The following is a 23,274-nucleotide window of genomic DNA, read 5'->3' on the forward strand; positions in this document are numbered from 1 at the left end:
GATTATACAATTCTTCCCTCCCCATATATAATCTTAGTCTCTTCTGTTGATGAAGTGTAGTAGTAATGAGGAGATTCATGCAACAAAGTGAATGTGCATGGACAAATTGTTTCTCAAACTTGGAGATAGGGCTAGGAGTGCTAAATGTTAATGTTTTTCTGGATATTAATTTTATTGTGCATGGGTCTAATAGACTTTCTAGTTAGCACCATGCATCCCTGTGTAGAGAGCGAGGACTCTTTTCTTAACTAAGTTACACCTAGCAGTACTTTTGCTTCACTTCTTATTCGTAACAAACAGTCTCCACTAATGGCTGTTTATACTTCATTTATTGTGCTTTTCCTTCCAAATATTGCCAGCATTCCTAGTCTCAAATCATGGGTTATATCTTTAGAAAATCTGTTAGGTCGTCATTTTGAGAATATCCATTATTAAGACTAGATGGAGATACCAGCACTGGGGCTATCTTTTTAACAGGGGCATGTTGTACTCATTTCAGATGCTTCAGGATAAATACACGAGCTACCAAGATCAATGTTTTTTATTTACCCGCAACTTAGATCAATTATTTGGCATCTGTTTGGTAAGTTTAATTTAATAGATGTAATTTAAATCACAGAACCAATTAAATTGTGTACACTGTAAGTAAGAGGAACTTATTTAATCTGCACTATTTACATTGTGAGTGCAAATTATTTTTACAGTAATATGGTATGAGCATCTTGGTAGGCCATAGAACCAAAGAAATGTAGGTCTGGAAGGGACCTTGAATGGTCATCTAATCCATCCCCCTGTGCTCAGGCAGGCCCTAGTATACCTAGTCTAACTGGTTGTCTAACCAGTTCTTAAAAACTTACAGTGACGAGGATGCCCCAACCTCCCTTATTCCAGTGCTTAACTACCCTTATAGTTAGAAAGTTTTCTAATATCTACTCTAATTCTCCTTTGCTGCAGATTAAGTTACTTGCTTCTATGTCCTACTTTCAGCGTCCTCTTTTATAACAATTCTTACCATATTTGAAGACTTATCAGTCCCCCTTCTTCTCGGTCTTCTTTTCTTAACACTAAATATATCCAGTTTTTTTAACCTTTCCTCATAGGTCAAGTTTTCTAAACTTTTTATCATTTTACTATGTGCGTACTGCAGAATTTTAGGGGGGAAATTCACACCGGTGCTACCTCCTTGTTAGTTACACTGGAATGGGTATAATTAACAAGCCCCTAGTGCAGACAAAGTTATAGTAAGAGATTCTGGGAGTATAAGTATTGTGGCAGAGCTCCGACCTTGTCCCCGTGGGTCCCGCGCTTCTAGGCAGTTTATGCTAGCCGGCTCACTGCGACCCTCCATGTAGCCCTTCTCTCTCTAGGGCCAGGGTTACAGTCTACCGAGCCCTTTTCATCATAAGTCAGCAAGGAGGTTGGTGAGAGAACTCCCACAGTCTCTGTTGTCCCTAAGGCTTATTTCAGAACAGTTTAGCCTCTTGTCCTCACAGGGGCCTGTCTTCCCTTCCCAGGAGGCGTTTCTGTAGTGGCAGGTTGTGGGGGGAACCCTGGCCCGCCCTCTAATCCAGTTTCAGGCCCAGAGACCATAATAGTAGCTGCTGTTGGCAGTCGACCTTTCAGTGCCCGAGTTGCTACATTTCCCTGGGCCACTTCCCCACAGCTCTCCCGCTTCTCCCTTCTTCACCTTTCCCTTAGGGCTCTCTTACTGATGGCTTGAGAGTGTCTTCATTAACCAGCCCTTCAGCTGCACTTTGTCTCCTCTGGCTCTCTGGTTCTCCCCAGCCTGACTATAGTGAGCCCTTTTCTAGTATCAAAAGGGCCTTAATTAGAGTCAGGTGTTCACATTACCTTAATGGACTCATTTGACTTAGCAGGTTAATTGGAGTCAGGTGTTCTCATTAGTCTGGAGCAGCCCCTGCTCTGGTCAGTCAGGGAACAGAAAACTGCTTATCTAGTGGCCATTATATCTCCCTTCTACTACTCTGCTGTTCCTAACTGGCCTAGGTCTATCACATTTCCCTCCCCTCTGCTCAACACCAAGGGGTTGGACAGCTTGGAATGCCAGACAGTGTACGCGTGATAAGCCATCAGCATTGCCATGGTGACTCCCTGCTCTGTGCTCTATGCAGAACTGGAAAGGTTGGAGGGATAAGAACCACCTGGTTACCCTAGTGTTCTTTTCCTTGTTCCATTGCATCCATTGAAGAGGGACATGGTTGGTTACCGGGACAAATATGTGCCCCAGCAGGTAGTAAGGCAACGTTTCCATGGCCCATTTTATGGTGAAGCACTCTCTTTCTCTACCACTGCGTATTTTTGTTCCCTCGGAAGGAGTTTCCTCCTAAGGTAGAGAATTGGGTGTTCCTCTTCCCCAACCATCTGCAATAGGACGGCCTCTAACCCTACCTCAGATGCATCTGTCTGTAGGATGAATTCCTTGGTGAAATATGAGGTTACTGCAAAGGGGAGTCCTTAGGTCCGCGAATGCTATCTCTGCTGCATCAGACTGTCTGACCAGATCAGGACCACGGGCCTTCATTAAGTCCGTTAGGGGACTTGCTGTTGTGGCAAAATGGGGGATGAAACGTCGGTGATACCCCACCACCCCTAGGAATGCTCGGACCTACTTCTTATGACTCGACTGTGGCCAATTTTGGATGGCTTCTAACTTATTCAGTTGGGGTTTTACCAGACATTTTCCTACCACGTAGCCAAGATATTTGGCCTCTGTGAACCCCACGGCACACTTAACAGGGTTCACTGTAAGGCCTGCTCACCTGAAGGTATCAAGGACCCGCCCCCACTTTCTTCAAATAGGTTTCCCAGGCTGTGGTATGAATCACCACATCATCCAAGTAGGCAGCAGCATAACAGGCATAGGGGCTTAATAACTTGTCCATGAGGCACTGAAAGGTAGCTATGGCCCTATGTAGTCCAAAAGGGAGAACCGTATATTGGAAGAGACCCTCTGATGCCGTCGTTACCTTTGCATCTTTCGCTAGGGGAATCTGCCAGTACCCCTTTGTCAAGGCTAGGGTTGTCAAGTACCGGGCATTCCCCAAACAGTCCACTAGTTTGTCTATGCGGGGTATAGGGTGGTATCAAACTGGGATATCTCATTTAGTTGATGGAAATCATTGCAGAACCTTGTGGTGCCATCAGGTTTGAGCACCAACACTATTGGGCTCGACCGCTGACTGTGGGATTCTTGAATGATCCCCATCTCCAGCATTTTCCTGACTTCGGCTTTTGTTTCTTCCCTTTTGGCTGTTGGCACCCGGTAGGGCCTCATAGTTACTCTGGCCCCAGGGTTCGTGACAAAGTGGTGATATGTCCCGGTTGTGTGACCTGGCTTTGTCGAGAATACATCTTGATATCTGGCGATCATCTTGGTTACCTCTTCCTTCTGGGCTGTCGTTAGATTGGGAGACATCCTCGCTTGTTCAGAGTTTTTGTTGCCTGAGTGCAGGTCTTCTCGAACCACTGTGCACGCCTCTCGGGCATGGCAGGGTTTCAGAAGGTTGACGTGGTATATCTGCTCTAGTTTTCAACGTCCCGGTTGTCGCACTTTGTAATTTACTTCCCCTATGGGTTCGACTATTTTATAGGGTCCTTGCCACTGGGCCAACAGCTTACTTTCGGCCGTGGGTACCGGTACCAGTACCATTACTCGGTCACCAGGTTGAAGCTGACGAACCTTGGCTTGAAGGTTGTAGTAGGTTCTCTGGGCCTCTTGGCCCTTCTCTAGGTGCTCCGTCACTGTGGGAGTGACCCGGCGTGTCCGGTCCCTCATCCATAGCACATGCTCTATTACGTTCTTCCTCTCACTGGGTTCCTCCTCCCAAATTTCCTTGGCTATGTCCAGGATGCCTCAGGGGTTGCGTCCATACAGCAGCTCAAAGGGAGAGAATCCTGTGGAAGCTTGGGGGTCCTCACGGATGGCGAAGATGAGGTATGGGAGTAGGTTGTTCCAATCTTTCCCATCCTTGCTTACCACCTTTCTTATCATGGCCTTGAGGGTCCGGTTAAATCGTTCCATCAGACCATTGGTTTGTGGACGGTAAACTGAGGTTCGCAGGGTCCGGATATGGAGCAGGGAACACAGGTCCTTCATCAACTTGGACATGAATGGTGTTCCCTGGTCTGTGAGGATTTCTTTTGGTAGCCCTACCCGGGCAAAGATTGCCACTAGTTCTTTGGCAATGCTCTTGGAAGCTGTTTTTCATAAGGGGACAGCTTCTAGGTATCTGGTTGCATAGTCTAGGATGACAAGCACATACTGGTGGCCTCGGGTCATTTTCTCTAATGGCCCCACAAGATCCATCGCGATCCTCTCGAACGGAACTTTGATGATCGGCAGGGGTACCAAAGGAGCTTTTAGATGTGGACAAAGGCTGTGCAGTTGACATTCAGGGCAGGAGGTACAGTACCACCGGACATCTTCACGTACCCCCGGCCAAAAGAACCTGTGTAAGATTCGCGCCTGGGTTTTCTCGACTCCCAGATGCCCTCCAAAAAGGTGACTGTGAGCGAAGCTTAATATTGCCTTCTGGTGTTTCTGGGGTACTAGGAGCTGGTGTACCTCTTCCTCCGACATTTGCACTACCCGGTATAGGGGATTCCTCTTGATCACAAAATAAGGCCCTGGCTCTTGGGCCTTTCCATCTATAGGTACCCCATCTATCTCAGCCACCTCCTTCCTGGCATTATTGTACTTCGGGTCTTCCACCTGGTCCCATCCAAACGTCTCTCTCCCGGAGCTTATCAGCCCAAACTCGGAGGGATCTGTCTCTGCCTTCTCGGCCGGCTCTGTGAGATTGGGGTTGGAACTGGTCTCTGACCCCTCCTGCGTCTCGGGGCCCTCCCCTTCAGTTGCCCATGTATGTCTGCCTACACAGGCTGCCCTCTGTCCTTGTATCAGGATTTGGGTACCCAAAGCTTTGGCCGCCCTGCTTTCTGTTTTGGTCTTCCTGCCTTTCCCTGGGACAGGGAATAGTTCCTGAGACATTTCCACAAAATATGGGAGGTGACATTCTGCCGCGGAAGCCTCCTGAAGTTCGGGGAGCTCCCCTCTCTCCAGTCTCTCTGGTGGGAGCAAGTTTCCAAACCCGAGGAAATCTCTACCTATGAGCACAGGGTATGGGAGATTTGCAACTACTCCTGCTTTCACCCCTCTGACGTTTCCCTGATTTTCAAATTTTCACTGGTATGATGGGGTAGTAACTAACAGTCCCATGGAACAGGTTACCCCCGTACACTTAGCCTGCATTAACTGGCTGCGCTTCACTAATTTAGTCGAAATTAGGGTGATAGCACTCCCCAAGTCTACGAGTGCCATGGTTTCTACCCCATTCACCTTTACGTGCCTTGTATATTTATGTGGGGTGACTGTGACCTCTACAAGATTGAGTAGGCTGCATGGGTCTGCCCTGACCCCCAGGTTACACCGCATTGGCTCTATGACATTGGGGCACTGGGCAGCTATGTGCCCCAGCTCCCTGCACCTGTAACACCTATAATTGCTTCTAGTCACTCTCCTATCACATGGGTTTAGTCCCAGGGTTCTCCCCATTCAGGCCTTCCCCTTCCTTCTGGGTTCCCGACTGGTTTTCAGCCTCCCTTTTCTTCCACCTAGGACTTCCCTGGGGGTTTGGCTGCCTGACCCTCCACGGTCGGGGTCGAGTGTTTGATTCGTGAGGGGCCTTCTTTGGGTAGTTGGGTTAATTCCCTGGCTGTTGTCTGTCTTTCTACCAATGTGATCATTTTGTCGTAGGTGGACGGATCATTCTGGCATACCCATTTGCGGAGATCTGGCGGCAGTCCCCGCATGTAATGGTCCATGACCAAGGTCTCTAAAATCTCATCCAGGCTGCATGCCTCAGGCCGTAACCACTTCCAAGCGAGGTGTATGAGGTCGAATAGTTGGGACCTCAGAGATTTGTTCTCCCTGTAGTTCCACTCCTGGAACCTCTGGGCCCGTACCGCTGCCATCACCCTTGGTCGTGCTAGGATCTCTGCCCTCAGCCGGGAATAGTCAGCATCATCCTTGGTGGGCAGATCAAAGTAGGCCTTCTGGGCCTCTCCACACAAAAAGAGGGTGAGAATGCTGGTCCACTGCTCCTGGGGCCATGCCTCACACTGAGCAGTCCTTTCAAATGAGAGGAGATATGCCTCTACATCATCCTCTGCCATCATCTTTGGCAGACAACCAGTGGCCCTCAGGGTTCGTGTCCCATCGCACTCCCAGGCCTAGGTGGTGAGGATCTTCAGCTGGTCCACAACCTTGTGCAGGACAGCTCGATCTTGGGTCACCTGGGCTCATTAATAATTGGTTGGTTTCCTGCTGTAACCTCATAGACTCCTGTTGCACCATCGCCTAAGCCCGGGTTGCCTCCTGCTGGGCTGCTGTGGCTTGCACCAGCGCTTCCACCACCTTCTCCATTGTGGTACAAACAAAAACGCAGAACCAAAAACCCCAGTGCACACTCTTGTTTTTTTGTTTTTTTTTTTAATTAAACTCTGTTCTGCCACACTGTGAACAATCACGATCCCACCCCTGACACCGGTTGTGGCAGAGCTCCAACCTTGTCCCCGTGAGTCTCGTGCTTCTAGGCGGTTTATGCTAGCCTCAGTGGCTCACTGCGACCCTCCACGTAGTCCTTCTCTCTCTAGGGCCAGGGTTACAGTCTACTGAGCCCTTTTCATCATAAGCCAGCAAGGAGGTTGGTGAGAGAACTCCCACAATCTCTGTTGTCGCTAGGGCATATTTCAGAACAGTTTAGCCTCTTGTCCTCACAGGGGCCTGTCTTCCCTTCCTAGGGGGTGTTTCTGTAGTGGCAGGTTGGGGGGGAATCCAGGCCCACCCTCTACTCCAGTTTCAGGCCCAGAGATCATAATAGTAGCAGCTGTTGGCAGCCAACCTTTCAGTGCCAGAGTTGCTACATGTCCCTGGGCCACTTCCCCACAGCTCTCCCGCTTCTCCCTTCTTCACCCTTCCCTTAGGGCTCCCTTACCGATGGCTTGAGGGTGTTTTCATTAACCAGCCCTTCAGCCGCACTTTCTCTCCTCTGGCTCCCTGGCTCTCCCCAGCCTGACTATAGTGAGCCCTTTTCTAGTATCAAAAGGGCCTTAATTAGTCAGGTGTTCACATTACCTTAATGGACTCATTTGACTTAGCAGGTTAATTGGAGTCAGGTGTTCTCATTAGTCTGGAGCAGCCCCTGCTCTGATCAGTCAGGGAACAGAAAACTGCTAACCCCGTGGCCATTATATCTGCCTTCTACCACTTTGTTGTACCCAACTGGCCTGGGTCTATCACAGTATGTGGCAAACAGAAGGAGCCTGTGCTCCAGAGTATAAATTGGTGAAATTGTAAAGTGTTTTACAATGATCTAATAGCGAGTAATACCTCGCTCTTATGTAGTGCTTTGCATCAGTAGTTCTCAGAGTGCTTTATAAAGGAGTTAATCATCCCTATTTTACGGATGGGGGGAAGTGGAGACACAGAGGTTAATCAGTGGTTTGAGCACTGGCCAGCTAAACTCAGGATTATGAGCTCAGTCCTTGAGGGGGGCCATTTAGGGATAGGGGGGAAACCCACCAGAGACAGTACTTGGTCCTGCTAGTGAAGGCAGGGGACTAGACTTGATGACCTTTCAAGGTCCCTTCCAGTTCTATGAGATAGGTGTATCTCCATATGTAACTTACCCAAGGTCTCCCAGCAAGCCAATGGCAGAACTGTGAATGGAAACATTCTCCTGAATCCCAGTCTAGTGCTCTATTCACTAGGCTATACAACCATAATGATATGCAAAGATACTTCGGGAGAGTATACACTGAGCAGTAACACTATAATACATGGCTTGATGTTAGAAAAAGCAAAACAACATAAAAAGTTGTGTCTGAGTGTCTTTGCAAGTTATGGCATTAGCTGATGATTTCAAATAACTTAATAATTTAACCAGCTTCGATCTCTGCATTATGGGACACTTCATATCCTTGTACAAACCTAGATGCTCCTTCTGTCTGCATCTAAAACCATCCCACCATTTCTTGAACTGCAAGTTCACATTCTGTCTGATTAGCAGTGACATCTAGTATATGTTTAAATACAAAGTTCATCTTACTTTACAGCATAAGTAAGCTGGTTTAGAATTCTTATCAGTTAAAACTAAAACTTTCCCCAAAATTGTACACAATGTACGGGTGTAAAGAGGGCTGTGGTATAACAAAGTCTGAAGCAAGATGCTTATTCTTGGCGTTCGGCCTACCCAATACACACTGAACAAATACAATCAGTCTTAGAACAAGAAGACTTGTGTCCTCTGTATGCACAGTGACTTAGCTTGTTAGAAAATGTATTTTAGTCAACAGAGGTTGTAAGGCACTACTGTATACAATGGGTATATTGTTATAGGCTACCTCACTGCAGTTAGCTTAAGTAGCACTATATAAGATGGCAGTTGTGCAGCAAATAGAACAGGTTATACTGACCCAAGTGTCTTCATGGTTTCCATAGGTTTACATTTCCTGTGGGGCAACTTTCCTCCTAATGAACTAATGGGCTTTATTATTCATAAATCCTTTTATTAATAGACTAATAGATATCTGAATAATAATAACTGCACCCACGATGTTACTAATCATCTTGTGTGTAATGGCATATCTGCCTTTCTGTATTATGGAGATTTTGTGGTCCAGAGGCGAGAGAGAGTGATCAGAGTAGATACACTTTCAAATTGTCAGCTCTGATGGGGCCCACAACAGAAGAAAAATAAAGACCATTGTTTCACGCCATAAAATATTGATTTGGAGAGCATAAAGTATGCAGAAAAAGGAGGAAATAAGTCTATAAGAACAACTGTGTTTCATTAACCAAAATGTTAACCACCTGGCTTTAATTTATAGCGAAAACCATTGATTAAAATGGGGGAGAAATCAGAAATGTAATGGGGAATATGCTGATTTTGTCTTGGGATATGCAAAGTTGGTTATAGTAAAAGTGTATTTGCAGTGAGCTTTGAGATTTAAAGACATGAAATTGACTCTTTTTTAAGTTTAATGCATCAAGCCATTTTAGAAAGTTATTTGTAAGAGAGAAAACTAGCAGTTGCTGGTAGGCTCTAGTTTGACACCTTTTGAGAAATGTAATTTCATAAATATGGGCACCTGCTTTTTCAGGTCTGCATTTGAATAGTGTTCATAAAGGTGAAGCTAAAGGAGTATTTAATCAGGGAAAGGTAGACAACATTAGTTTATACCATTTCTTCTCCTTAAAAAGATTTTAATTACAATAACAGCTTCCAGATTAAGAGTACTTGTGGCACCTTAGAGACTAACAAATTTATTTCAGCATGAGCTTTCGTGAGCTACAGCTCACTTCTTCAGATGCACAGAATGGAACACACAGACAGGAGATATATTTATATTATATCTCCTGTCTGTGTGTTCCATTCTGTGCATCTGTGTGTTCCATTCTGTGCATCTGAAGAAGTGAGCTGTAGCTCACGAAAGCTCATGCTGAAATAAATTTGTTAGTCTCTAAGGTGCCACAAGTACTCCTGTTCTTTTTGCGGATACAGACTAACACGGCTGCTACTCTGAAGGCTTCCACGTTCTTTTTCACCATCTGTAAACAGGTTTGCTCCGTTTTATAATTTAAAGCTTCTTGAAGTTGAGGCAGGCTAAAGGACTAGCCTAGATTATCCCATTGAGACCTACATGGTATATATCGAGGAAGACATTTTTGAACAGGATTATTATATTCTACTGCAAAATAGGGTCATTACTGTGGAAGACCTAAAACTGGAGCTATCTGAGTATTCTTACAGCTGACTTAAAGGAGATGGCATTTTAAAAAAATTTCTCACAAGTTCAGGTTAACCCACAAGTTATATTGTACATTGTTTATTGCATTTTAGTCTAGGTGACTCTGATAATACACACTTGCCAATAGGAAAAGTGAATTGACTGTTACTCCCTGTGATGGTGCCATGTGAGAACTTCCATGTTATCTCCTGATTTCCAGTATTGGCAAGAAACGGTCTAAATGACAGTATGTATGTTCAAGTTATTGTCCTGAAAGATTATTTTTTTCCATGATTAAAACATTTCTGCTGCAGGTTTGAAATGCTGATACCACACAAATGTATCTGATGTTTGCTATAAGGAATTCAGAAAAATAAGGCCCACAAAACATTCTTAGATGCTACTGGAACAGGGAAAGACAGCCTTTTCTGCCTTTTTTCAGCTGAATCTTTCTCTTGTTTTCATAGCATGTGGTCGCATTGACATGTCTGTTATGTATTGTGTCTCTAATAGGACATGTCCTAAATTCTCAAGGTGAGTTGATTCAATAAAATGTCCTTTCTCTTCACTCTGTTAGGTTATTTACTTTCTAGAAGAGAGGGACAAGCAGGGTCTCCTGAAAAGCCGCTGTCTGATCTGGGTCGTCTCTCATACTTGGCCTACTGGAAAAGTGTCATATTAGAATACCTTTATTGCCATCATGAAAAACATATCAGCATCAAGGGAATGAGCCGAGCCACCGGAATGTGTCCACATGATATTGCCACAACCCTGCAACAGCACAGCATGATAGACAGGAGGGAAGACAGGTCAGTAAAGCATATGCTATTTGAAGAGTACTTATGAAGACAAAAATATTCATTGTAGCAATACTCATTGAAAGTGCACCTTTTACCATAGGAAAAAAACTAGTGTACTTTGCATAGACTTTTATGAAGGCTTAATGGTGATAGTCACTGTCTTAGAAGGGACTGCCAACTTGAAAATCTAGCCAACACCTCTTTTGAAACGGAAGGTAGTTTCAGATAGCATACCCCTGCCAGAGTCCCCTCACTAATTTTCATTGTTTTACAATCACGTTTTCCTAGTCCCTCTGTCCCCGCCTACCATCAAAAAAAAAATGGGTTTTCTCCTCTTATTACTGTGTGAAAGACACACAAACAAGGGAAGCTAACTGACTATACACAAGTTCGGGCAGATGCACAGAGAAAGCAAAACAGTAGAATATTTTTCTTTGCTTTCATTTATAGAAATCTTTAGTAGAGCTTGTAACATTAGTGGATTTTTAAAGTTGACAGGGTCCTTTTTTACATGTCTCTTTTTATTAATATACTTGATTGAAAAAATTTAGATTTAGCATTTAGGGTGGAATTATCAAAAGGCCTAACTGATTTAAGACACGTCTTATTAATTTTCAGTGAAACCTGTGCTTCTATGTCTCATGAGTCTGGTCTCCATTTTAGATCAATTTAACTGTATCACTCAGGGATATAAAAAATCCACAGCCTGGAGTGACATAACTATGTTGACCTGACCCCCCGGGGTAGACGCAGCTAGGTCAATGAAAGAATACTTCTGTCAACTTAGCTACAGTCATTTGGAGAAGTGGTGTTCCTACACAAATAGAAAAAACCTTTCCATTGATGTAGGCTGTATCTACACTATGGGGTTGTACCAGCATAGCTGTGACACTAGAGCCATGCTGGTGTAGTCCTTGTAGCATAAGTAAGCCCTTAAACACGTTTGAAAATTTCAGCTTCAGAAACTAAAAGTCTGCAAAATTAGTTGGTGAAGGGACAGTGTGTGACTGTATAATGCCTCCTGTTGGCAAGGGGAAGGGATTGCTCAGTGGTTTGAGCATTGGCCTGCTAAATCCACAGTTGTGAGTTCAATCCTTGAGGGGGCCACTTAGGTATCTGATGCAAAAAATCAGTACTTGGTCCTGGTGGTGAAGGCAGGAGGCTGGACTCAATGACCTTTCAGGGTCCTATCCAGTTCTATGAGATAGGTATATCTCCATATATTATAAGGAAGAAGGCAGTAACTGTGGACTCAATAACACATGTTCATTTTGCTGTAGGCAGTATTACCAGCCTCAGGCATTAAAAAATAAAATCATGAGACCATCACCAAAATATGAGATTGGCTTAAAAATAAGGTTGGTTTTTTAAAAAAATAAATAATTTTGAGGTTCTTTTTCTTTGCCTTCTGGTTTCTGAGCTGTTAGAGTGCATCCCTTTACAAGCTATTCTCTGCAACTATGATGGCTAGACATGTGATTCTCATAATTCCAGGAGCTGGAGCTTTAAAAATGACCCTAAAATTACAAGACTTGCAATAAAATCACAAAAGTTAGTAGCACTACATAGGAATTAAGCACGTGTCCTCCTTCATAGGAGGAAAGCCAATGGTAATATCCTTCATTTTAGATATTCTTGATCTCTGCCCTTGATTTTGCCAATCTTGGTAGGGTGTAATTTAGGATTATAATGTTCCACTTTGCAATGTCAGACACAGCATGTAAGTTTGTTAAAGGAAGTTAGAGTTTGCTTGTGCTCGGGAAGGGAACCACGACAGTCCCCAAATATTCTGATGGTGTATATCTTGTCTTGAGAAATACTGTTTTGTATTTTAGGCCACACAGTCTCCAACAGTCATGCAGCAAATTAAAATATAACTCACATGAGAACAAACCATGAGATAAAATTCCTTGTTTGGGTGGAATGAGTAGGTTAAGGAGGGAGAGTCTCCATGTATATGGTGATGAGTTGGGAGGATTCTTAGGTGTATATTTTTCCAGGTTTGGTTTTTGATGTGGTGCTAATAATAATGGTATATGCCTCTAGTTTATAAATAGATACTTCTCAATAAACAGAAATAATCGCACCAATGCCCGATCCTACAAACACTTCAGCACATGAGTAACTTCAAGCATGTGAATAGTTATGTACTCAGGTGCATTAAGTTACTCACATGTGTATGTGTTTGCAGAATCAGAGTGTTGTGTTTTCTGTGTCAGGTTCCAGACTTTTGATGTTGAAGCCATAGTTTTGTTGTCTGCACAGCACTGTGTGCCGTCCTTCCAGAATCCCCTGCACGATGAAAGCAGCATCCATGGGTGACAGTCACAATCAGAGCCCCATTGCACCTGGTACAAACAAATATGAAAGCATGAAGCCAAATTCTCTGCTGGTATATTTGTGATGCAGCTCTGTTGCCTTCACCGGACCTGTGCAAGTTTATATCAGCAGAGAATTTGGCCCACAGTCCCTGCCCCAAACAGCATCCAAATTTTAAAAAGCAACCCACAAAGGGTGGAAGAAAGGAATTAAGTCACATACACATGGTTTTTATATACATCTACCTGTGCAATTTTCCCCCTTCCCCAAATAACTATATATAACTAGATAGATATGAAAAAATACAAGGTGCCAACTATACCTATCTTCCCTTCAGTTCATTAAGTTTCTTACAGGTATCATGATAGAAGTGGTTCCCAAGGAAAACCGAAGGATTGCTTTGCTCTTTTAAGTTCATCTTAGAAAAGAGAGGTTATGAGGAATATGACAGAGTTCTGTAAAATCATGGATGGTATGGGGAAAGTGAACAGGGAAGTGTTATTTACTCCTGCACATAACACAAGAATTAGGGGTCACCCAGTGAAATTAAGAGGCAGCAAGTTTAAAACAAACATCAGGAAGTACTTCTTCCACACAAGGCACAGTCAGCCTATGGAAGTCATTGCCATCGGTTCTGGTGAAGGCCAAAAGTAAAACTGAGTTCAGAAAAGAATTAGATAAGCTCATGGAGGATAGATCCATCAATGGCTGCTAACCAGGATGGCCTGAGATTTAAGATATGAGATTGTTTTGCTTTATCTTGATGTTTTTCTAACATCAAAAATCCTTTTTGAATTCTAGATTTGTAATAATTAGAAGGGAAAAACTGATCTCAAGCCACATGGAGAAACTGAAAGCTAATCCACGTGTCAATGAAGTAGACCCTGAAAGTTTGAGATGGACTCCACTGCTTGTTTCTAATGCTGCGGTTTCTGAAGAAGAGAGGGAAGCTGAAAAAGAGGTAACAGCAGACATTGTCAGTCTGAATTCCTTTCCTTAAGATTTCTTCTCCAGTCTTTATCATTAAGTAGTAGGCTGTCTTAAATATAGCATTGTTTAACATTGTCAGATCTTAGTTATGAGGAAAACTGCTTATGTGAAACACTTCAGCACTAATCAGTAATAACTCGGGTTTTGGAGATGGTACAGTAAATTTTGGAAAATGAATATGAAAAGTTAAACTCTGTTTCACTTGTTATGAAGTTGTATTTACTGCTCCTGAAGTAGTCTAGGAGCATGGAATCAGATCAGATTTGGTGCAGAGCTCAAAGGCTGCAGTGTCAATTGATTCTTTGTGTTTATGAACTTAATCAAAGTGATCCATGTCAGCGGGCATGTAATGTAGTGCTGAAGGACTTAAATCAATTCGCTGCATCATTAATAGTGCTAAATATCCCATGAAATGCAATCTTCTTTGGTTTGTTATCCTAACTGTTGTAAAGTAGCTACTAGATGATTCAGCTGAAATGTTGTTGCTTGATTAGGCAGCAGTGCTAATCAGGGTTGACTTATTGTAACTCTTTAGCTGAACTTGATATGGCTAATACTGTTTCAGTGACCCATTATTTTAACCCCAACCCTTCAGGCTGAGCGTTTGATGGAACAGGCTAGCTGCTGGGAAAAGGAAGAGCAAGAAATATTCTCCACAAGAACTAATAGTAGGCAATCACCTGCAAAAGTACAATCTAAAAATAAATACTTGCGATCTCCAGAGAGTGTGGCAGTGGTTGGAGAGAGAGGGCAATCCACAGAGCAATCTAAAGAAAGCAGTGAGGATGATGAAGGGGATGGGAATCATCAAAATTCACCTCCACGGCTGACCAAACCACAATCACTGGCCATAAAAAGAAAGGTATGTTACTTTTAGCACTTTCAGTTAAAGTTGTTCAATGTCCATTACAATCAAACCATGTTTGTCAAAAAGATGTAAAAAAAGGCAGGGTTTTCTTCTCTTTACGAGCTTTCATTAGACTGTTCATTTTTTTTATCTAAATTGTGTTTGCACACTGAGCCCTTTCTAGTTCATAGTTGTTTCCTCGGAAGTTTGGTTTTCCTTTTGACTTCTTTGTATTGTTAAGAAAAAATGGATAGCACTAAACATCAGAATTAGAATTTATTTTTAAACTAATGACTGCCCTCTGCTGTTTAGGGTTGGTACTGATTAAACATTTTAATTGGTTCTTCCATACCCTCACTTGGGTTTTTTTGTCCTTTTGGGATGGAGTCAAATCAATTATGTGTTTTCTCCTGTTACAAGATTAGCAGGATAAGATGGTTTTTTGCAAGATATGTTAAAGCAAATGCATTTTTAAAGAAAAATTGGTTTCTCAAAATATTACATTTGTTTTTCTTATACATAGCCTTCTTATTCCAAGAACTAAACGCTCTAAATTCTGCTTAAACTTGAGTATTGAATTTTTGTTGCTGAAAATTATGTAATCACATTGAATGTTTAGTAACTTAAGAACCCATAAATGTTAAGCTGCTTGGCTTAATGAAATGTATTTACATGGCTTTGGTAAGAATTTACAGATGAGTATCCCATTGTGTATATTTTGGATTAGAGAATTTTAAAGTAAATGTGAATCTTTGAGAAATGAATAGGTAACAGTGGAAATATATCATTGAAATTTTAGCAGAACCTGTTCAAACCCTTCTTTTCTACAGCTGCTAAACTGTAACATTCTTTAGTATATTGCTATTATTTACACCAAGTTTGAGACTTGGACTGTTTGTCTTGGCACTGTGCTGATTATCATTTTCTGCTTGTTTGTTTATAAGCAGCTTCATAATTTTAAGGAACCTGAAATCTAAAAGCGTAAGATGTACATTTGAGTCTTGCAAATGTTTTTAGTGGAATTATGAGGTACTAAGTATACAACCAGATATTTGTAAGCATAAATATTTTATATACTACTATTCTGAATTTTTATTTATTTAACCAGAATAAAGGCTGGAAGTCAACCATAAACTGTAGATCTTAATTTTCACCTTTATAGAACAAAGACCACAGTGTGCTTTCTGTCTCAGATGGTACACGCTCATTGCTTAACTGTGTGGGTTTAGTATATAGCAGTAAAAAATCAAATCTTGATTTAACGCAAGCTAACTTCTAAGTTAATAAATAGATCAGACCATCATAAACACATTTCACAAAAATTAACTTGTTCTCTGTGTACCAAGTCAGCTAACTCCTCTTGGACTCTAACAGTTCATTGTTACATTTTTTGGAATTTTTTTTTTTTTAGAGACCTTTCATCTTGAAAAAGAAAAGGGGTCGTAAACGCAGAAGGATTAATAGTAGCGTTACAACAGAGACAATTTCTGAAACCACAGAGGTGTTGAATGAGCCCTTTGATCACTCGGATGAAGAGCGACCCATGCCACAGCTGGAACCTACTTGTGAGATAGATGGGGAAGGTGATGACTTAAAGCCTGTGATCAGAAAAGTATTCCAGTATCAACCTGGTAGGCAGAACCAGAAGGAAGAAGAGGACAAAGAGGAGAAGGACAATCATTATAAAAATGATGTTCAGTGTAGAAGTAAGTTGAACATTATTTTTAAACTATGTTAAAGTTAACTTGTCACTTGGGATTCAAAGGCAATACTTGCTTTTGTAGTTAACTAGCCGGTTTGTGACCAGATTTTCAGAGCTGTTGAAATTTTTACGTTTCACGATCAAAATAACATGAATTTTAACTAATGCTCCGTCTCTCTGAGATATGCTTTATGCTGTTAGTCCCACTTTATCTGCTTGCTTTGTGTAATAGCCTGAGGCATGTTGCTCTTTTTTCAGTATTTTTAGTGTTTAATTTTTCTGCTTTTTCTCTGTCCTGTTACAGCTTCTTCAGTATATTAACCTCAGTTCATTAGCAGGTTTTGTTTCGTTTGGGATATTCATGTATTTACCGTTTGGGAAAGAACAAAAATGTAATCTTGTATATCTACAACAGACCTCATCATACTTTTCCAGGGAAAACCAGGGGATTTCTTTCTCTTTAGTTTGTTTCGTGAAACCTTTATCTACAAAAAGCAGGAGGTAGTTGATACAGATTTTTTTTTTTTCGCTCAGTATTTAGTTATGAGAACTACTGAAATTTGCATAGTTCCCCAGGAACTATATGTCCTCTTCACTTTAGTTTGGCAGTTCTGCAATGCTATATTAATAAATTCTGAGACCTCACATTCTTCCACTATGAGCATCCAGAGACTTCCCTTTCCATCTTTCAAAATAGCCTGGGGCTGTTTAAGCCCTGACACAACTTCCAAAGGCCTGGGTTCTTCTGTTGATTTGTAGGGAGATGTTTGGTTCTGGGGTCCCAGGTCTTCCCTAAAAAGTGTGTAACAATTTATTTAATGCACATTTTAACAGCTGCTCACCAAGTTAGATTTCAAGGATATTGCCCAGCAGGAAAGCTAAAGGATGTAAAGTGTATTCACCAATGAGCAGTTTTGGGAAAATCCTCATCTCTGTCCCTCTTAACTCTCAGATGAAAACATCAGTTTAATTCCAATTTTGGAATGAATTATAGATTCCTACATATAAACACTTTTTTTCCTCAAAAACTGCAGGTATCTCTTTGGTACTGGAGAACTAATAATTCTCAGGACATATCAAGAAGTTAAATTTTTATGTTGCCCGTTACACCAGTACAACATCTAGTGTGGATGCCGTTTTACCAGTGTAAAGGTGCCTTATACTGGTATAGTTTAGCCCCCTTCCTGTACAGAAATAAATTGTACCGGTGTAAGCACACTTATATTGATAAAATTGCATCCACAGTAGTGAGGTTGTACTGCTTTAAGTATACTGGTATTTGTGTATAGATGAGGCCTAAGAGTCTCGTTATCACATTAACCAACTGTTGCAATGAGTTTGGAGTAACCCTTTCAGTGGGAGGTAGTATTTAAGAATGTAACACTTTTTCTGAAGCTGTGTCTTTGAAGGCAGCAGTATTCAACACCAAAATACATTTCTTCCTAATTGTTTTTATGGTTAATTGAATTATTTTTTTATTTTGTCTCTGCTTTCAATTTTATTTAGTTCTGTTTCAGAATGTGTTTTTGCATGGAATCTCCCCCACATTTTGGTTTGTATTGCAAGACGCTTCTTGTGAGGAGGAAAAATTATTTTCCTTTTTCAGAATTGGAGCAATAATTTACGTGCATCAAACTCAGCATAGTACTTCCTAGAGTTAGAGCACCTTTGTGTATCCAGCAGCTGTATCATTTCTGCAGTAACAGAAAGGGTGTAGTCATGCATTCCATATCTAGATAATGAGAATTGATATCCATCTTTTATAAAAGTACATATTACTGTATGAAGGGGTGCATGTATGTGAGCTCTTGTGTGTAAAAATCTCTCTGGGGTTGGTTTATCTCACTAGTGGGAGAGATTAACAATAGTAAACTTTGTCGCATTCTGTTTTATTCTGCAAACTAGCTCTGTATTCTATTTGTCCACCACATTTTATAAATACCACAAGGTGAGGAGATAGTTTATATTAAATAAAAGGTCTGTAGGGTACATTTTCTGTAGTTTAAAAATGTTTTTTGCTTAAAATTCTTTCAGGAAGTATCAGATGGCATTTTTAAATATGTATATAGTTATGAGACTAAGTGTTATAGTGCTACAAGTAAGGTGTCTGTCTACATTTATTCAGCTAGTATGCTATAATGTTTAAAACTCTTGTGCAGTTCTACTGAGTGGGAAGCAGTGGGTGTAAAGTAAATATTACCTCTATTTACTGCCATGTATGGTTATATTAAGAGTATCTATTGGCAGTATAACTTTTGTTTAATTATCCAAATTTTTTTTTAAAGAATGTACAAGTTAATTTTGGATTAATCAGTTCTGTCTGTTGATGGAAATGGATTTGTTTATGCAAACTAAGACCTTTTTTTCTTTTCTCTATTCTTTGCTTCCCAAAGACAACACAGAGGATGTAGCTGTTTTGGAAGAAATCACTAAAGACAATCCTGAACCTTTGAGGTGTAAACAAGGCTGGCCCAAAGGACTGAAGCGTGGTGCATCTAAGTGGCGGCAGAACAAAGAAAGAAAGCCTGGTTTTAAACTTAATTTATACACCCCACCTGAGACTCCTATGGAGCCTGACTGCCAGATAATAGTAGAGGAACAGAAGCAAGTATCTGAAGTCAAGCCCAGCCAAGTTCCTGCTATTGCAGAGGAGGAGATTAAAGAGCCTGTTAAGAATTTGCAGCCTCAAGATGAGGTAAAAGAGCTGGAACCTGAGCTTCTAAACCCACCCAGTGAACCCTTTGAAATCATAGAAAATGATCTAATGAAAGTAGAGGAAGAAGAAAAAAATGTAGAGGAAGATGTTGCCAGTGCAAAAAATCAAGATAAAGATCCACAGAAGGAAACGTGCGCGCAAAAAGATGAACCTGAGCATTTGGATGATCATGAAGAGGAAGAGGAAGAAGAGGAAGAACCATCTCACAATGAGGATCATGATGCAGATGATGAAGATGATAGCCATATGGGTTCAACAGAAGTGGAGAAAGAGGAGTTACCAGGAGAAGCCTTCAAAGAAGTGCTAGAGAACCAGGAGTCTTTTTTAGACTTAAATGTACAAACTGGTAATTCAAATCAAGAGGACTTAATGGACTGTGGTGTTGACCTTGCAGCTGAGTGTGAAGGTGACCATAAAGAGCTTACTGAAGATTCAGGGCCTGTGCCTGAATCTGATGATGATCATACAGATAATAATCAGGACCAAAAGGAGAGTGAAGAGTTAAATTCTGATTTCAAGGAAGAAAATACTGAAACCATGGAGATTGATTCAGAGACAGTACAAGCAGTCCAGTCTCTAACCCAGGAAACAAGTGAACAGGAAGATGCGTTTCAGGACTGTTCAGAGACGCAAGAGGCATGTAGAAGCCTGCAGAATTATACTCATACTGACCAAAGTCCACAAATGACCACACTGGATGATTGCCAACAATCTGACCACAGTAGCCCAGTCTCATCTGTCCATTCTCATCCTAGCCAGTCAGTTCGTTCTGTTAATAGTCCAAACGTTCCTCCATTAGAGAACAGTTATGCTCAAATCAGCCCAGATCAAAGTGCCATCTCTGTGCCATCTTTACAGAACATGGAGACCAGCCCAATGATGGATGTCCCATCAGTTTCTGATCATTCACAACAAGTTGTGGATAGTGGGTTTAGTGATCTAGGAAGCATCGAGAGCACAACGGAAAACTATGAAAACCCAAGCAGTTACGATTCTACAATGGGAAGTAGCATCTGTGGAAACAACTCTTCCCAAAACAGTTGCTCATATAGCAACCTTACATCTAGTAACCTAACACAGAGTAGCTGTGCAGTGACGCAGCAAATGTCTAATATTAATGGAAGCTGCAGTATGATGCAACAAACCAACATCAATTCTCCTCCTACCTGTAATGTAAAATCTCCTCAAGGCTGTGTTGTTGAGAGGCCACCAAGCAACAACCAACAGTTATCTCAGTGCAGCATGGCTGCTAATTTTACACCACCTATGCAGTTAACTGAAATCCCAGAGACTGGTAATGCCAACATTGGCCTATATGAAAGAATGGGTCAGAGTGAATTTGGAGCAGGTCATTACCCACAGCCATCTGCCACCTTTAGCCTTGCCAAACTGCAACAGTTAACTAACACACTTATGGATCATTCATTGCCTTACAGCCATTCAGCTGCTGTAACTTCCTATGCAAACAGTGCCTCTTTGTCCACACCCTTAAGTAACACAGGGCTTGTTCAGCTTTCTCAGTCTCCACACACTGTTCCTGGTGGACCCCAAGCACAGGCTACTATGACCCCGCCCCCTAATCTTACTCCACCTCCCATGAATTTACCACCTCCCCTTTTGCAGCGTAACATGGCAGCATCAAATATTGGAATATCCCATACCCAAAGACTGCAAACTCAGATGGCCGGCAAAGGCCACGTGTCTGTGAGAACCAAATCAGCCCCTCTGCCCTCAGCTGCAGCAGCCCATCAGTCACAAATCTATGGGCGTGCTTCACAGACTGTGGCTATGCAAGGACCCGCACGGACCTTAACGATGCAACGCGGTATGAATATGAGTGTAAATTTGATGCCAGCCCCCGCTTATAATGTCAATTCAGTGAACATGAATATGAACACCCTTAATGCTATGAATGGATATAGTATGTCCCAGCCCATGATGAACAGTGGATATCATAGTAACCACGGATATATGAATCAAACACCCCAGTACCCTATGCAGATGCAGATGGGAATGATGGGAACTCAGCCATATGCACAGCAACCAATGCAGACAACACCACACAGTAACATGATGTACACTCCTCCAGGGCATCATGGCTACATGAATACTGGCATGTCTAAACAGTCTCTTAATGGATCCTACATGAGAAGGTAGGCTCTTTGGAGAGTCAGATTACCAAACTGGCGTATTGGATTGATCTGCACAAATAGGAGAGTACGATTTCAAAACCAGCAATCGGTGTGAATGCAAAAACATTTGTTGGCACCATGTTAAAAGCTGTATGCAGCAGAAAGCCTTATACAAGTATTTTTTTTCTTTTTCTTTTTCTTTTTTTTTTTGTACCTCTTTTTTTTGTTGTTTTTGTTTTAGGGGGATGGGGTTGCGGGTTTGGGTTTTTGTTTTTTTGTTTTATTTTTTTTAAATTTTCTTTGTTTTGGTTTTTTAATTTTAACTGAAGTTCTCTGGAAAGGAAGAATTCTTTCTACGAACTGCAATTACACAGCAGCCAATGGTTCAGAGCCATTTTATGTGCCTGCTCCCATTAAAAATGTGGATACATAGACTCCAAAACTTAGTACTGGACCCTGAGATTTCTCTCCACTTTCCCCCACATGTAAATGCCTTTTAGCATTTCATTTATTGTACATTTTGTTTCTTAAGGTGACACTTCCGCATGCCGCTAATGTCTTTGTTAGTGACAGTGCATTTTGTAGTACTGTACAAGTGTTGTGCTTAACAGTAAGCCATTTCTTAAGTTTTTTGCCTTGATTAGGTTACCCTAATTTGAGGGTAAAAAAACAAAACTATATTTTTGTTAATTATAAAACTTGTAAAAATAAAAAAACCTGTAAAAGCTATTCACATTTTCATTAGTTCAAAGGGTTTTATTGCTAAATGTTTGGTGTAAAATTGAGACTCTTTTCCATTTTTGGTGACCGATATCTGGTTTTTTTTGTGGAGGGAGGGATAAAAAGGCAGCTTTCTGTTTTATAATTGCAGACTTTTTTTGACCGAATGAAGCATATCTCAGTGTTTATTTGTCATGTTTTGAAACATTTTCACATATGTCTAAATACTTGGCAGGATTTTAAAAAATAGTGAATTTGGTGTAAAGTTGCTATTTTATGGAAATGCCTCTAACTTTACATTTTCATTCCATCTGTAGATTTTTCTATCTTTATAAAATATTGAAGTTATTTTTTAAGGGAAAAAAATAGAGCAGTAGCGTGTGAATAGTTCAAACTAAGCTTACAGATCGCATGTAAAAAGGCAAAAGTTATGTGTCTGTTTATATTGCTTCCTTTTTTGTAGCCTTTGTACCTGTACAGAGTGACTGTAAGGGCCAAGCAGAAGAGGCTTGATACTTGTGTAAAATAGGACCCAGTGACACTCTTGTATTTATCTGTTATCTTTTTAGTCAGTCACTTAAAAAAACAAACAAACAAAAAACCCACAACCCCAAGCTGTACATTTTAACATAAAATAAATTATGATGAGCCATTTTTAGCCTCTTGTGTTTGTCATAGTCTGATGTTGCATGGGATATTATCACTTTGCCTTACTGTGTTCTTTACAGATCTCTAAATAAATGGAGACATCCTATCTCCTAGAGCTGGAAGGGACCTTGAAAGGTCATCAAGTCTAGCCCCCTGCCTTCACTAGCAGGGCCAAGTACTGATTTTGCCCCAGATCCCTAAGTGGCCCCCTCAAGGATTGAAGTCACAGCTCTGAGTTTAGCAGGCCAATGCTCAAACCACTGAGCTATCCCTCCCCCGCATTAAACAGGTTAAACTGTGTATACGTTTACCTTGATATATGAGATATACCTATCTTGCAGAGCTGAAAGGTCATCGAGTCCAGCCCCCCTGACTTCACTAGCAGGACCAAGTACTGATTTTTGCCCCAGATCCCTAAGTGGTCCCCTTAAGAATTGAACTCACAACCCTGGGTTTAGCAAGCTAATGCTCAAACCTTTGAGCTATCTCTTCTCTCTGCATAGGGTGCCTGATCCTAAGCCTCTTAAAGTCAATGGGGTTTTAGATTAGACCTTTAAAGGTTAAATGTAGATTACACTTCACAACTATGT

At 41.5% G+C, this 23,274-nt stretch overlaps 1 protein-coding gene across 15 annotated transcripts in view; it reads left to right on the top strand.

The window, feature by feature from the left end:
• KAT6B (lysine acetyltransferase 6B) overlaps positions 1-22,690 on the top strand; it is a 200,510-nt gene extending 177,820 nt beyond the window's left edge. For all 15 annotated transcript variants that reach the window (XM_050959893.1, XM_050959888.1, XM_050959881.1 and 12 more), the window contains 5 exons: positions 10,388-10,619; positions 13,731-13,890; positions 14,515-14,781; positions 16,178-16,472; positions 18,862-22,690. In XM_050959893.1, the coding sequence (XP_050815850.1) occupies positions 10,388-10,619; positions 13,731-13,890; positions 14,515-14,781; positions 16,178-16,472; positions 18,862-21,341 (3,434 nt within the window). In that variant the 3' untranslated portion in view covers positions 21,342-22,690. The remainder of the gene's footprint in view (positions 1-10,387; positions 10,620-13,730; positions 13,891-14,514; positions 14,782-16,177; positions 16,473-18,861) is intronic.
• Positions 22,691-23,274: the final 584 nt, after the last annotated feature.

This window comes from Gopherus flavomarginatus, chromosome 6 (genome assembly GCF_025201925.1).
Source record: "Gopherus flavomarginatus isolate rGopFla2 chromosome 6, rGopFla2.mat.asm, whole genome shotgun sequence".
Taxonomy (NCBI): Eukaryota; Metazoa; Chordata; order Testudines; family Testudinidae; genus Gopherus; species Gopherus flavomarginatus.